Source organism: Staurois parvus, unplaced genomic scaffold, assembly GCF_062004578.1.
Source record: "Staurois parvus isolate SC_StPar_1 unplaced genomic scaffold, SC_StPar_1.0 ptg001254l, whole genome shotgun sequence".
NCBI classification, from domain to species: domain Eukaryota; kingdom Metazoa; phylum Chordata; class Amphibia; order Anura; family Ranidae; genus Staurois; species Staurois parvus.
The window spans coordinates 198,403-213,784 of NW_028319050.1; the positions used below are offsets into that span (position 1 = coordinate 198,403).

Here is a 15,382-nt window from a genome sequence, read left to right on the forward strand (position 1 = left end):
GGGGCCCTTTAAGTGGAATCCCAAACGGCAATGTAGGGATGATATCCCCTCACTGGTGGACCATACTGCTCAGCGGTGGTAATAGATCTTTCACCTTTGGACACGGAAATCCACCAGCGCACAGAACTCCTTCCAGGGGATTGTTGGACCAGAAAGAACAGCCAGCTCACAGCACTCCCAGGGAGACAAGAACAAGTCCTTCCATAGTGTGATGTTATAAATGAATCATATTTATTGTAAAGACAAATGAGGACTTACATGGGAACAGATCCAACAACGCACCAATCACATGTGCTGATATGGGTGTACTGGGTGTACCAATATGGCTGTGGCCGTTCATGTCAGAAATGACGTCACCACATTCCGTTCTCCGACCTACGCGTTACGTCACTGTCATGTGACTTCATCAGGGACTTGCAATCAGCCACCCCTCACATCACCGGGTAAGAGGAGACTTTATTGTAAAGGAGAGAGCAGTACGGAGGATCCACCTAGATCCCCCATCATCTGATAAACACATAGAAACAATGGATTCAGTCAGTGTGTGTGTTTCCTACAGATGGATCCAGTCATGGGAACCCACCAGAGAGATGTCCCCATCCTCTGTATTCCCGGGATTCCACACAGGAAGGTCACACCATCCCTCACCATCATCAGGTTGACAATTATTGGTAGTTGTGATTTATACACAGCATGTTTGTTACAATGAATGTTTTATTATATCTTTCAGAGTGGAATCCTCGGGGATGATAATATTGATGTTAAAGAAGAGTATAAAGAGGAGAATGAGGAGTATGGAGTGATGGAGGAGTTTTCAGAAGGACACAAGGAGATGATGGAGCCACCTAATACCAGGAACCCACCAGAGAGATGTCCCCGTCCTCTGTATTCCCGGGATTCCACACAGAAAGGTCACACCATCCCTCACCATCATCAGGTAGATGAGGAACAATCACTGATAGTATCATTAGGATCTGTACATTATCTGCATTGTTACCATTGATGTCATTTTTATTATATATTCAGAGTGGAAACCTGAGAGATCCTAAAGTTGAGGTTAACAAAGAGATAAAAGAGGAGGAGGATGAGGATGGGGGGATGGAGGAGTCAGAGCTTCTAAGAGAACACAAAGATCTGTACCAGGACACCATGGTGGAGTCATCCAGCTACAGGAACCCACCAGAGAGATGTCCCCGTCCTCTGTATTCCCGGGATTTTACACAGGAAGGTCACACCATCCCTCACCATCATCAGGTAGATGATGACAATTATTGGTAGTTGTGATTTATACACAGCATGTTTGTTACAATGAATGTTTTATTATATCTTTCAGAGTGGAATCCTCGGGGATGATAATATTGATGTTAAAGAAGAGTATAAAGAGGAGGATGAGGAGTATGGAGTGATGGAGGAGTTTTCAGAAGGACACAAGGATATGATGGAGCCCCCTAATACCAGGAACCCACCAGAGAGATATCCCCGTCCTCTGTATTCCCGGGATTCCACACAGGAAGGTCACACCATCCCTCAGTATTGCAAGGTCGGTGGGATGGAGTATCTAGAACTCGGACTGATGAAGACAATTTGTGGATTTTTTAATGTGAGTTTATAAATTACAGATGATATTTTCTCTCATTTCCTTGATTTAGAGTGGAGATCCAATCGATATAGAATTTGAGGTGAAAGCAGAAGAAGAAGAGGCGTATGTGAGGGATGATCAGCAGTCTATGGAGGAGGATGGAATAACGGGGACATTTATAGAGGAGGACACTCCTACAGAGATCAGCACAGGTGGGTCATGAACACTAAATCCATTCCTCCACCCATACTGCTCACTGATTGGTCCAGAGTAGGGCGGGGACTGGGTGATATCAGCCTGTAATCCCCTGGTCACTTTCCTGAGCTGTGTTCCCCGTCCTGTATTCCTGGATTTCTCTCGGATAATCTTCCTTCTCTGTGCTGCAGACACAATTTATGTATCTAGACTGGATTTATGGATGTTCTGGGGTTCAGCTGGCAGAAAAATGTTGATTTTCACCATAGACATTGCTTGACTTGGCATTTGGGTCTTGGACCTTCTTTCCCATGCCCTGGTCTTGCAAAATCTCTGACAGAGCAATTCTTCCAGTCTTTTGACCCAGACAACTGACCCTTGCCCTTATGTCCCTTTTTCTGTTGCAGATTTCCACACTAACACACGGACATCCCACCACTTAGGACCCACTGCTGCTGCAAACAGCATCCAGCCAGACTCCCTGCCCACGTTTCCTCCCATGGCACCCCCAAGGGGGCAAAAAGGCCAGGCTTCCAGGGGGAGCCATGGTGCCAGGGGGGACACTGGGCCACACCTTGGCCATGATGCCAGGGGAGCTACTGGGGCCCAGGGGTCCATTAGGGCTAGGGTGGACCAGAGGTCTGACTGTGGTGTGAAGGGGTCACAAACTGGTGGCAGAAGGGGCCAGTCTTCCTTCAGAAAAAAGGCGGAAGCTAAGTTGAGGACCTCACCTGGGGCTGCTGTATCCCCTTTGAGCCCAGGAGAAGGGACATCAAGGGGAGGCAGAAGGTCCCAGGCCCAGGCCCAATCCCAGCCCAATTTTCCACCCTTCTCCCATGATGAGATCTGGGCCATGGTGGTTGCTTATGTAGAACGGGCTGAATGCATCTCGGGGCCCAGGTCCTACCGCAGCGGTAAGGCAGCAAAGGACCGTCTGTGGAAGGAAATCACGGTGGCCGTAAATGCAGTGGGCAGGATGGTACGCCGGTACCCCAAGAATGTGAAGAAGCATATGCGTGATCTGAGGTGGAATTTAAAGGAGAAGCTGACTCTGTGGGCTCGGCAGGGACATGTTACAAGGCATGGGGTGGACCCTGACCATCTGCAGGAACTGTCTCAGGCAGAACGGGCACTTCTGCCAATCATTGGTCTCAACACGATTTTTGGGGTGACGGCTCATGAAGATACTGATGACTGGCAGAGTGGTAAGTACACTACACATGTCCATATTGTGTCTTCAAAGTTGTGTTATCTTTTTAACATTTACCATTTGTTGTTCATTTTGTCTTGTGTTGTAGCCAATCCCGAGGCAGGGGCAGCCCGAGCCAGCCCATCAGAGGACAAGCCAGATCACACATACGCTGATGAAGAGATGTTCCCTCCTGGTAAGCACTCATTGGGAATGCCCCCCCCCCCGTAATGTTGAACAGACTGCTAGAACATCAATCATCTCACATGTCAATGTCCTATTCACAGCACAACATCAGCAGGAGGAGGAGGAGGAGGAGCGGCTCCCCCCACTGCAGCCAGGAATGGAGGAAGATCTGGGTATGTATTAATGTGCTTGTCTACAACAATCATAATCACTCAGGATGAGCCAATGAGCATCCTCTTAGGAATGCAGAACAAACCAATGCTAAACTCTGTGTGAACACAAATATATCTCCACAACACGCTGGATTTCTTTGGGGTTCCTCACTGTATTGCGCTCAAACCCCTAGAGAAATCAGTGTGGAAAACTGTTACCACACAGAAATGTGTCTAATCCCTGCCAAATGTCCTGGGACCAGTTTCCCTGAACCATGAAAAGCAGGTAACCCCACAAAACCAAATGGGGGAACTAACTGATGAGGGCAATAAAGTTCCAAACATCACTAACTAGCTGACATCTCCTGAGCGTTCCAAATTAGACTCGTCCTCGTAACTTCACAACTTCTCCCAGACACAAAAACATTCCACGCATGTAAACACATACATGTAATCTGACCAACGTCAACATGCTCAACTCTGACAGTCCCAGAATATCCAATGTGTTTGGTGTTTAGTGACATCATATATCATGCCTGCTCAATATACAGGAAATGATCCACTACAGGGACCCATCACCTCCCAATCGTGCCGCTCACCTTCAGGTTTGAGCCACACAAAGGGAAGGTCAAACACACTTTGGTCACCACTATGGGTGGCAGAACTGGCAACATTCCTCCACTTCACTTGGAATCAGTAAGTCTCATTTTAAGGTCTCCAGGCAAATCCTTGTTAAAAATAAAGCCCAAAAGAGCTCATGATTGTTTACATTTCCATTCAATGAGTTTATTGGCCCCTTAAGGATGCTGATTTCCAGAGTAGTGTTTAACCACTTGTCACCCGCACTGTAGCTGTCATTTGGCTACAGTCTGGGGAGGGCGTCATACAACATCCTCCCAGAACACGCCCTCCCATAGGCCCCTGGGGGTGCACACCCAGCCATCTCAGGGGTCGCTGTGTCCTACGGACACAGCTGATCACATGATGTGGTAAAAGGCCAATCACAGCGGCCTTTTACCACGTGATCACGGCAGATCACCGGTAAATGCAGTTGCCGGTTATCAGCTGCACTTTCCTCATGCTGTCACAGTGGGAGTAAAGTACTGCAGATAACCGACAATTGGCAGAGAACAGATCAGCACCGATCACCAGCTCACTGATGATCATTGACCTGATGATCAGAGCCCAGCAGTGCTGCCAGTCAGTGCCCATCATTGGTGCCGATCAGTGCTGCCTATCATTGCCCATCAGTGCTGCCTATCCATGCCACCTCATCGACACACATCAGTGAAGGAGAAAAATTACCTGTTTGAAAAAGAGAAACAAAGACAAAAACTTTTTAATTTCAAATTTTTAGCTCTTTTTTTGTTTATAGTACAAAAAACAAAACACCCATCAGAGATTAAATACCACCAGATGCAACCACTATTTGTGTGAATAAAATGATAACAATGTCATATGGGTACAGTGTTGCATGACCACAATTGTCATTCAAAGTGTGACAGCGCTGAAAGGTGAAAATTGTCCGGGGCAGGAAGGGGGTCTAAGTGCCCGGTAGGCAAGTGGTTATAAAAGCCGTGCTGACACTGCTGGCAGTAATGTCTAGTAGGCCCCTCTCCTGACTTGTTTCATCATGTGATCTGGGACTTCAGCATAGGAAAACTTGAGGTCAACATCAAGAAATGTAGCTACTCACCCAATTGTCAAGTTCCAAGTGACGGCGACCATTCTCCTATTGCTCCAAATGTAGAGGCCAAATCAAATACATACCAAGACTGAGTATTCTTGGGGCCATTTTCCCGAAGCCCAAAAACCCAACCAGATCCAAATAATATAACACAATTTAATTTTCCTGATTCCAGGAAAAGAGTCAAATCATTTTACAGTGCCCCTCCACCCCCAAAAATACAGGAACCTAACTAAAGATTTGGGCCTCTCATGTAAACTTGGGGCCAATAATTAGACTGCTTTGTTTTGGCACATCACATGACTAGCAGGAAGATCTATTCCTTTGTCAGAGTTATCCACCGAGAATCTCAGGATTGAAGCACCTAAAGCCCAAAAGGCATCATAAAGACTAATCTATAGTTCATTGACAAATACACTATATTGCCAACACTGCTGGGATGACTTCCTTTCCACACACATGAACTTGAATGGCATCCCAGTCTTAGTCCGTAGGGTTCAATATTGAGTAGTCCCGCCCTTTGTAGCTCAGCTTCCAATCATCTGGAAAGGCTGTTTAATGTTTTCAGATACAAGATCAAGTAACTCTGAGACTGCCACATGAGTTCATTATTTTCTTTTTCACATTGAGTTTGCAGGAGACCTGCGGTTTAAAAGTGATTAAAGGAGTTTTGGATGCATTGCTCTTGGTCTCTTCAGATCAACAGTTATATCAACAATTCTTTTGGGTGCATTTACATGCGTTTGGCTTTGGAAATATTTTGGGGAACATTTATATTTGATTCAACCCATTTTTTTCCCTGGGTGACCCTTCTATAACCTATTGAATCCTTTTTGGAATGTTGCCTTAATGACAAATGTTATATCTTTTGCTTTAATGTTTGAAGCCCATGGTCAAAATGGCTGCAGTAGCCTATGGGCATAATGGAGCCATCCTAACATCTGCCTCCTTGTTTGGCAGGAAAGGTGGCCCCTCATTCTTGTGGCCCCTGCTCCTGAGCCTTACCATGCCTCTTTCTACTCCCTATCAGTCTCCTGGGCTGTGGCTGCCAGTGTCCTATTTGTCTGGATAAACTGGAGTGAAGAACATACCAATGAGCAATCCCTCAAACCTTGGTCACAAATGTCACATCATACATGCAGCCTGTGACGGAAGCGTAGGCAGGACAGAACACACATGGAGGATGATAAACACACAACGTTTTATTGAAGTAGGAGAGACACTCAATCAGGGTAACAAGGGTAGCGGGTGGGTACTAAAAAAAGGGGGGAGGAGTCCAAACAGTGATAATCCGGCCCACGATAGGGCAATTCAGGTAGCGATAATCCGAGCATTCAGTGGGGCAGGCCAGGTAGCTACAATAATCCAGGCACACAAGAGGGGCGTTCAGGCAAGTATTAATCCGGGCACACAAAAGGGGCAGTTCAGGCAAGTATTAATCCCGGTGTACAAGAGGGGCAGTTCAGGCAAGTATTAATCCGGGAGCACAAGAGAGGCAGTTCACACAAGTATTAATCCGGGTGCACAATAGGGGCAGTTCACACAAGTATTAATCCGGGTGCACAATAGGGGCAGTTCACACAAGTATTAATCCGGGTGCACAATAGGGGCAGTTCACACAAGTATTAATCCGGGTACACAATAGGGGCAGTTGAGGCAAGTATTAATCCGGGTGCACAATAGGGGCAGTTCAGGCAAGTATTAATCCGGGTGCACAATGGGGCAGTTCACACAAGTATTAATCCGGGTGCACAATAGGGGCAGTTCACACAAGTATTAATCCGGGTGCACAATAGGGGCAGTTCAGGCAAGTATTAATCCGGGTGCACAATGGGGCAGTTCACACAAGTATTAATCCGGGTGCACAATAGGGGCAGTTCACACAAGTATTAATCCGGGTGCACAATAGGGGCAGTTCAGGCAAGTATTAATCCGGGTGCACAATGGGGCAGTTCACACAAGTATTAATCCGGGTGCACAATGGGGCAGTTCAGGCAAGTATTAATCCGGGTGCACAATAGGGGCAGTTCACACAAGTATTAATCAGGGTACACAATAGGGGCAGTTCAGGCAAGTATTAATCCGGGTGCACAATAGGGGCAGTTCACACAAGTATTAATCAGGGTACACAATAGGGGCAGTTCAGGCAAGTATTAATCTGGGTGCACAGCGGGGCCGTTCAGGTAAGTATTACTCCGGGTGCACAATAGGGGCAGTTCACACAAGTATTACTCCGGGTACACAATAGGGGCCATTCAAGCAAGCAATAGTTCAGGTATTCAATGGGGCAGTCCAGGCAAGGGGCATAGGGGTGTTTCACAGGGCAGTCTGGGCAAGGATAATATGGGAATTCAATGGGGTAGTCCAGGCAAGGGGAAATATGGGAATACAATGGGGCAGTCCAGGCAAGGGAAATATGGGCATACAACGGGGCAGTCCAGGCAAGGGAAATATGGGCGTACAATGGGGCAGTCCAGACAGGGGTGATATGGGTACACCATAAGACAGTCTGGGCAAGGACAAAGGGGTGCACAATAAGGATAGTTCCACACTCTGCCACATGCGGCTTGTAGGGGCACTCATGGCAGGTAGTTTTCAGGGGCATCCAGCAAACAATGTGCAGGAACACTCACGGTTCAGGGACCCTAACAGTGGTCAGCTTTCCAGGAACAGCAGCGATCAGTAGACAGGGACCCTCGCAGCAATCAGCAGCAGGGTCAGCTTTCCAGGGACAACCAGTGATCAGCTGACAGGGTCAGCTTTCCAGGATCAACAGCGAGGGTCTTGGCTGTGGGGTCTGGCCTCAGCTCAGACCTCACACAGCACTTCTCTCAAGAGCAGGGGACCAACAGCTCATGGGTCTTCAGAGGGTTGTGTGTCTTGGCCGCAGCTTCAAGACTACACAGGCAATATAGGACCACAAGTCCCAGCAGTGCACAAAGCAAAGCACAGTTCAATGCATCTCCTAGTTAGGGCTCGGCCAGGAGGGGCTCTGACATCCTCTCTCTAGCTCTCTCCTTTTTCAAGAGATCGCATGGCCCTTTCAATTGTCCAAGCCCCAAACTCCCAGTGAGAACTGGTCTGGTCTTGTCCGGCCTTTCACAGCCACAAAAGACCATGCTGTCTGCACTCCCTGCTGAGATCAATCCCATTTCCCACCTCCTGTGGGGCACAATAACTCCAAATTGTAGACAAAGCAGACAAGCTAACTGTTTGGCCACAAACAAAACACAAAAATAAATAGAATATTTCTGCTGTCCGTCACACAGCCTAACTAGTATCTGTTACTAATCATCATCTTGAACTCTATTTGCAGATCATCTTTTGCCCCTGGAGGCCCCAGCTGTTGGAGTGGGAGAAGAATCTGCATCTGATGTTGGGGTACGGGAACTGCTGTAATGGGGTGGGGATGTACAAATGCATGTTACATGTGTATTTGGGAAATGTCATGCATTTTTTTTTTTGTTTTGTGGTGCAGGGAAGTTCAGGCACTCCAAACTTGTGTGAAATGCCGTCACCTCCACCTGAGTTGCCTGAACCTCCGGTAAGAGATGGTAAAGATGTTCTCCCTAATGAGTCACCCATTTAGAGTATAACTCCGTTCCTGGCTGGGCAGGACTTGGCAACGTGATGTGTAACTTACTTTTTTTGGATCATTGCTTAGTCAGGAGCTGGAGGGTGTGATGTGCATGTGACAAATCAGCAGGAAGGTATCCGTCTGGGTAAAGATGCCAAACCATTCATTTCAGTCAAATGTTCATCCAGTGTAATTTGTCAGGGAAAGGCATTCAGCAATACCTGGTCCTAGGGGTGGGACAAGAACATGAGCTAGTGTTTGGTGCAGGGGCGGACTGAAACTCATGGGGCCCCGGGTCAATAGGGGATCATGGGGCCCCTGTGTGCTTGCTCACCCTCAAACCACACCCAAAAAAGCCTATGAAAGGTACCAGGGACATTTCATGGGGCCCCCTACTGACCCCGGCAGTGCCCGAGTTCCCCAATGGTCAGTCCTCCCCTGGTTTGGTGTCAAACGAGCCCCCTGTCATGCTGTGTGTTAAACACGCTTTCTTTTTTTTGTTTGTTTCTCCTTGCAGCCAACATTGGATCCAGCTGGTTCAGCACCCCGTCCACCTGGACCCAGCCCCCTTCTCAAGCTTGGGGAAAGGCTGTCGTTCAACATGGAGAGATTATGGGAGCAAAGGAGGCTTTCTAATGCATCCAGTAATATAGAAAGGTTACTGGGGCTCCAACATGAAACCCTGCTTGGACTTGTCACCGCGGTCAGGGATCAGACTACAGCATTGCAGGACCTTAGTCATGATATCCGGGCCTTATGTCAATCAGGGGCTGAACAAAATGCACCTTCAGCCAGAGGCTCCCAACCCCTGTGCAGTAGTAGTTTGGGGCCAATGCCAAGGTTGCCACAGAGTTCCCTTGTAGAAAGTGCCGGGGAATCAGCAGGGGAACAAGCTTTGGAGGTGCCGAATCTGGAACTACCCACTCTGGAGCAGCCCCCTCAAGAAACCCCACCCGAAGACCAGTATGACTCCTTCCCCATGGATCCCTCTTCTACACCTTCCTCACACTCCACTTTGCCCCTTGACCACACCCCCACTTTCACACCCCCTCCCCTTGTTTCTACATGCTCCTCCTCTCAATCCCGTTTCCACCCTTACCTTCCACGTCCTCAGCCCTCAAATGCCCCTCCCCACATTCTCCCTGTCTTCCATTCCCCCCATTCAACCTCTCCCCCCGCACTCCCTCCCCACCACTCTTTCCCAGCCCCTCCACACACTGTACCCCCCCAACCCTCACCCCCTCTGCAGCAGCAGCCTCCTCCTCCCCATTAATTTTGTATTTTTTTTGTAATAAACATTTTTTGGAAAGTAGCAGAACGTGTCTTTCTAATTGTCAGAAATGCATTTGGGGTAATAATGGTGGCTTGGTCATGTAGGGAATCCAACACAGGTGCTTTTCTGAGTATGGCTACTAATAATTCCAAATAGCGAACACTAAAAAAGCAGCACTTCAGAAAGAAAACTAAAAGGTGACCCTTCCAGAGGCATTGGTGGTTAGACTCTTTGGCCTTTCTGCTGCTTTCACCTGGTGGTCTGTCCTGCAAATAGTTTTAGCTGTTCCCCATCACACAAGTTCTCTGGCACATGTAGCGGTTGGCCATTATCTGCTAACCATTTGGCTGCCCCAAGGGAGCTTAGAATTCTCAGTGGACTCTGTGGGCAAGGCTAACGTTCCCCAATATGGGAACACACAATATTGCAGCTTGTTCTCTAAGTGTCGGCTAGCTTTTGTCTTTTTGGGGTGCTGATTTTGGCCAAGACTCCTGCATGGAACACTCACCTCCCCAGAGACTGACACTGCTGTCCAAATATGTTCCCTGTGCTACTTCATTGACACACACTATACAAGAAGTGTGTAATATCCAGGACACCAGGCGTGACACCAGGACACAACTTACACACAGTAAGCCTGCCAAGGAATGCTAGAGACACAGAAAAGTTGGGAGAATAAGAAGAAGGCCTTCTGTTGTTTGGACTATCATTATGCTGGACTAACTGGACCCAGACTAAGTTTGCTTTACACCCCGTGTAACATCTTGCCCCGAGATTGGTTGGGGAGCATAGGATCTTTAGCTGCCTGATTCTAGACGTGTGTGCCTATGGAATTTATGTGCCCAGTGGACACTTGTTCCTCACTTCATTCCCTCCCCACCTCTTGTTGCCAAAACACTGACATGTGAATGAGCAACAAGTTGGATCCAAGTGGTATGTGTGGAGCAGATAGACAATTTGGCCATTAGGGCCCCTTCTTTTCTGGGGGACATTGCATGTAACTGGTCTCATCCATAACTGATAGTCCTTCCAAGAGCAGCTTTCAAGTCATGTGACTTCTGTGTAATGCCAATCCCAACTAGAGATGAGGTGATGGGAGACATCTTGACAGAGTTGGATCACAGGATCCCCCCACACATTGTCTACTTGGCTGCACCCCCTTTTGGCAGTCTGCACAACTACACTCCACCAAGCTATGTAGAAGTCCCTGGATGGAATGAAGATCTACTCCAAACGTGAACAATGTAACGTGAATGGAGTGTTCTGTGTAAACTGTTGCAGCATTTCACAAGAGGAAGCAAACCAAGATTGGGAGTAGCTGCAGACAGCAAGCAGACAACTTCAATCTTTATGTATCCCAGCTTAGGATTGAAGGAGCTGGTTTACCTCTCGGAAACATGCAATCCTATCTGCTACAGTCCTAAAGCTGGACTTGCCAGAAAAGACTTCGTTTGGACATTACCAGAAATTCCAGGTAAGCAAGATTGTCCAGTGCAGCTGGAGCTAGCAGAGTCCTGCAATGCTTTAGGGACATGCAGATCAGCTCCAACTGCAATGAAGAAGATTGCCGACCTGCAAAGGCTGAAGAAGGCCACAACACAGCGCACTGTCCAAGAGAAATAACATTTATTACCAACAATCAATAGAAAACTATAAAACATCATAAAAAATTGTAACTAAACTAAAATTGCTGCCTGAAATAGGCTCCAAGGCTGGGCTGGTCCTCGTCTGGTTCCACCTCCAGGGCTTGCTCCAGCTCCTGGATCCAGCGGCACATCCAGCCCAGGAGGCCACGAATGTCAGGATCGGGGAACAATGTAGAAAAAGCCAAACAAAATGTATTATCTGTAATAAAAAAGGAGACAGACTTGCTTCACACAACAACAGCATGCAATGCTTGTCTACCTTTGTCCATTATCCTGAAAGCACTCTATGCTGTTGTCACCTCATAATTGGAACACAGAACTTACATTTCTTGCCTGGATGATATCATGGCCCAAGGAGTGAGCTTGGAATCCTTAGTCCTAGATTACCCGCTTCCCACCCGCAATGTACTGTGGCCAGGCGGCAGCTACAGGCAAAGCAATGTACTTGTACGTCACTCTGGCTGTACTAACACAGGAGGCACACCACACACCCGAGCCGGCACACAGCGCTCCCCTCCCCCGACTGCTGTGTCTGGTGGATACAGCGGAATGAAGATCCCAGTGATTGTGACCCGGTGATCATGTGATCTCTAGGTGATCCCAATGTAAGCAGTTATTATGAATCAATCTCATTCATAACAGCTCTGCTTCTCCTCCAAGTGAGCTGTGATTGGCCCACAGCTGTCACATGATACATGGGGCCAATCCCAGCACCCTGTACCATGTGACCAGCTCCAGCCAATCACAGACCATTATCTTGAGCTGTCAAAAAGCTAACTCACTGATGACAGTTGATGAATGAGTTCGGTTCTGACAGCAAGCTTTGCATTGCAGGAGAAATGATCATTATATCTCCTGCAAAGAAAAGTGTGGAAACAAAATCCCTGATCACCCCCCTCCCCCCCACAGTAGTACAATGGTTACTATGGTAACATCCTACTATTCTGGTAAAAGTATTTAAAAAAAAGTTAAATACCATATTGAGAATTTTGTTTTAAATTTTTTTAAGTTTTTTTTTTAACTACTTGCCAACCACTTACCCGCATTTTGTGGACGAACAGCAGCTCTTGGCAAAGTGGCGTAATCTGCATCACTTCCTGTTTTGGGGTGTCAATGTGCCTGCACCCCCCACTGCCCCCCCGGTCGGTCCAGGGAGAGAAGAGAGAACACGGCACCGAGTAAAAGCACCACTACATTGTACACACACGTTAGATTAGCACATTTAACCCTTTGATGGCCCCGTCACCCAGCCAGTGCCATTAGTACAGTGTCAGTATATAGAATGTTTCACTGATCTCTGTATTCCTGCCACTAGTGACATCACATAGTGTCAGGGTCAGTAAGCCCCTCCCAGCCAGGGTCAGCTGGCGTTAGATTGGCCGCACACTGTCGCACTCACGCTATAGGTCGCTGATCACCGCCATTACTAGTATAGTGTTTGTACGGATCAATATATTGATCATGAACAGAACTATTCTAGTGCCGGCTTTGTATAGTGTCCCCAATACTCAGTGTTAGCCGGATCGGCCCGGTCACTGCCAGCACTAGTGTTCAGCCCCTCCACTGTTCTTCACAGAAGATTTGTACCAATTGTGGGCCAAGGCAATTTATACACCACAATACATGGCGACACCCAAATTCAGCTCTTGTCACACAATTCACATGGAACTCTATCACCGTTTATGAATTTAACATTTGTTTGGGCCGAACCCCCAACATGGACATTACAGAAAAGAATGAATTGTAGTCATATTGGTCCGCAGACCCGATTCATCGTATGTCCGTGTTCTCTGCTGGTACATATATGTCCAACATGGACCAGCAATGTACTGGAACGTCGCTGGACTTGGAGTGGTTATACCGGGAGGATGCTTGCAGCTACAGCCATCATTCTAGTGCTGGTTTATTAGCTGGAGGTCGGCTTTCATGTAAAAGTAATCCTAGTGGCCAATTAGCTGCAGAATTGTTTTTACGAGCAGCGAGATGGGACATCATTTAAATGATTTCCTATAGCAGCAAATCTGATGAGATGAATGAAGTGGTGTAAAGTGGAAGCAGTGGATGTGCAGGGAGCAGCATCTTGAGCACAAAGCACTTTATGTTGTGGATGGATTTGCACATGGTTCAGTTTCCTTCATTTATTGATAAACCCCATAAGAGCAATGAAGTGGGTGTAAAGTGGAAGCAGTGGATGTGCAGAGAATAGGATTTGGAGCCCCGAGCTCTTTATCTCTGAATGTCTCCACATATTTGTAGTGTATTTGTGATGATTTCTGTGCACACACAATAGGACAGCGCTGTGACACATAATGCTCTTCTAGATGACAGGGAATCCTTCCCTTTGTTACAGCAGCAGTCCGCTAGAAGGTTTTTGTAGGTTTGGAGTTGTTACACATAGCGCGGGTTTTATCCATTTATAGTGATGACATCATTGCCCAAATCTGGGGGTCACCAGCCATTTCCACCCTTTACTCCCAGCTGGGGGGCTTTGTATCCATATACCAGATGTTCTACAGGACTAAATCTACAATCAACTCCACCGCTCTGACCAGTCTTCCAGCAACACCAACTCCTGTTCATGTTACAGGTACCTCCAAGTTCTATATGTAGTCTGGGGGTCCCTGTGGAAGTCCATGTGTGGACATTCCTACCTATGATAAATGACAGGCTAAACCCACCTGGAGACTTTCTCCACACCTGGAGTGTGCTGAGTTCTTGGAGAACGTCTACACAGTGTTTCCAGATTGGCTTTATCACCCCAACGAGCTCGCTCCAGTTCATGGATGTCATCATTATGTTTGGAGGATCTCACCAGTCAGGAGCCTTTCCTGTCATCCTACATGTTCCCTTCTGAGGATTGTTCTATCCTTCCAAACAAATGTATGAAATCATGGATGAGTCCTCCTTCTATGTGATCTAGAAGATCTTCAATCACAATGTCTTTATGGATGAAGTGGATGGCCCAGTTTATATATTATTTATTGCTTTACAGCTTTATTCCCTCCAGGATTCATTCTTTATTTATAGAACCATTCAAGGAAGTGTTCTTACTGTGAGAGATCTCCACCACCATTCCTCTGTGACCATTACATCCTTGTCATTTATGTCTAACATCTTCATTATGAGTGGATTGATAGATATTCTTATACTTTAGGATTATTTTTGCATTTTTTTCAACAAAAGGATCAGTTTTGGTGGTATCTGTTTTATTAACTATACATTTGTATTTTGTGTTTTGTGTTTTTAAGACTTTTCTATATGTAATAAAATATCTTTATTAAACATAAGAGCTATTTATTATTATTATTATTATTATTATTATTATTGAACTTCCCCAGTAGCCCTGTAAGGTAGATATAATACATGAATGGATATTCTGAGATGTTTCTGCAGTTCCTCTTTGCTTGAGGTGATTGTAGCCGTATTAGTGCACTTGTGACAGAAACAATTGAGTACTGTCTGTGATACTTTTTTTATTTGCACTAACATACAATTTTGAGGACAAGCTTTCGGGGTATGTCCCCTTCTTCAAGGTCCAAGCAGTGCTGCTCGGACCTTGAATAAGGGGACATACCCCGAAAGCTTGTCCTCAAAATTGTATGTTAGTGCAAATAAAAAAAGTATCACAGACAGTACTCAATTGTTTCTGCAGTTCCTCTGAAATCCACAAGGTGGTGATCTCACTTATATCCAAACAGAAGGTCTCTATGGAATACAGACAGGAAGTGATGTCAGGTACAGACAGGAAGTGATGTCAGGTACAGACAGGAAGTCATCTGGAATAAAGACAGGAAGTTCCATACAGTAAGAACCAGCAAGAAGACGGTGGAAGTGGCAGCAGAGGAGGTAATAAGATGCTATGTTCTATTACACCCAGTAACCCCCGTCATGTCTGTCC

General features: G+C 46.7%; 1 protein-coding gene across 1 annotated transcript; it reads left to right on the forward strand.

The window, feature by feature from the left end:
* Positions 1-322: 322 nt before the first annotated feature.
* Positions 323-9,877, forward strand: LOC149437788 (uncharacterized). The gene is made up of 11 exons (XM_089660612.1): positions 323-443; positions 560-657; positions 731-937; positions 1,334-1,540; positions 1,650-1,791; positions 2,182-2,979; positions 3,073-3,159; positions 3,251-3,322; positions 8,305-8,369; positions 8,467-8,532; positions 9,083-9,877. The coding sequence occupies exons 1-11, from the start codon at positions 323-325 to the stop codon at positions 9,836-9,838; spliced, it is 2,619 nt and encodes an 872-aa protein (XP_089516738.1). The 3' UTR covers positions 9,839-9,877.
* The last annotated feature ends 5,505 nt before the right edge of the window (positions 9,878-15,382 follow it).

Coding starts and splice junctions, on each gene's coding strand:
- LOC149437788 (XM_089660612.1), top strand. CDS start 323: ATGGCTGTGGCCGTTCATGTCAGAAATGACGTCACCACATTCCGTTCT. Junction 658..730: donor CCATCCCTCACCATCATCAG/GTTGACAATTAT, acceptor TATATCTTTCAG/AGTGGAATCCTCGGGGATGA. Junction 8,370..8,466: donor AATCTGCATCTGATGTTGGG/GTACGGGAACTG, acceptor TTTGTGGTGCAG/GGAAGTTCAGGCACTCCAAA.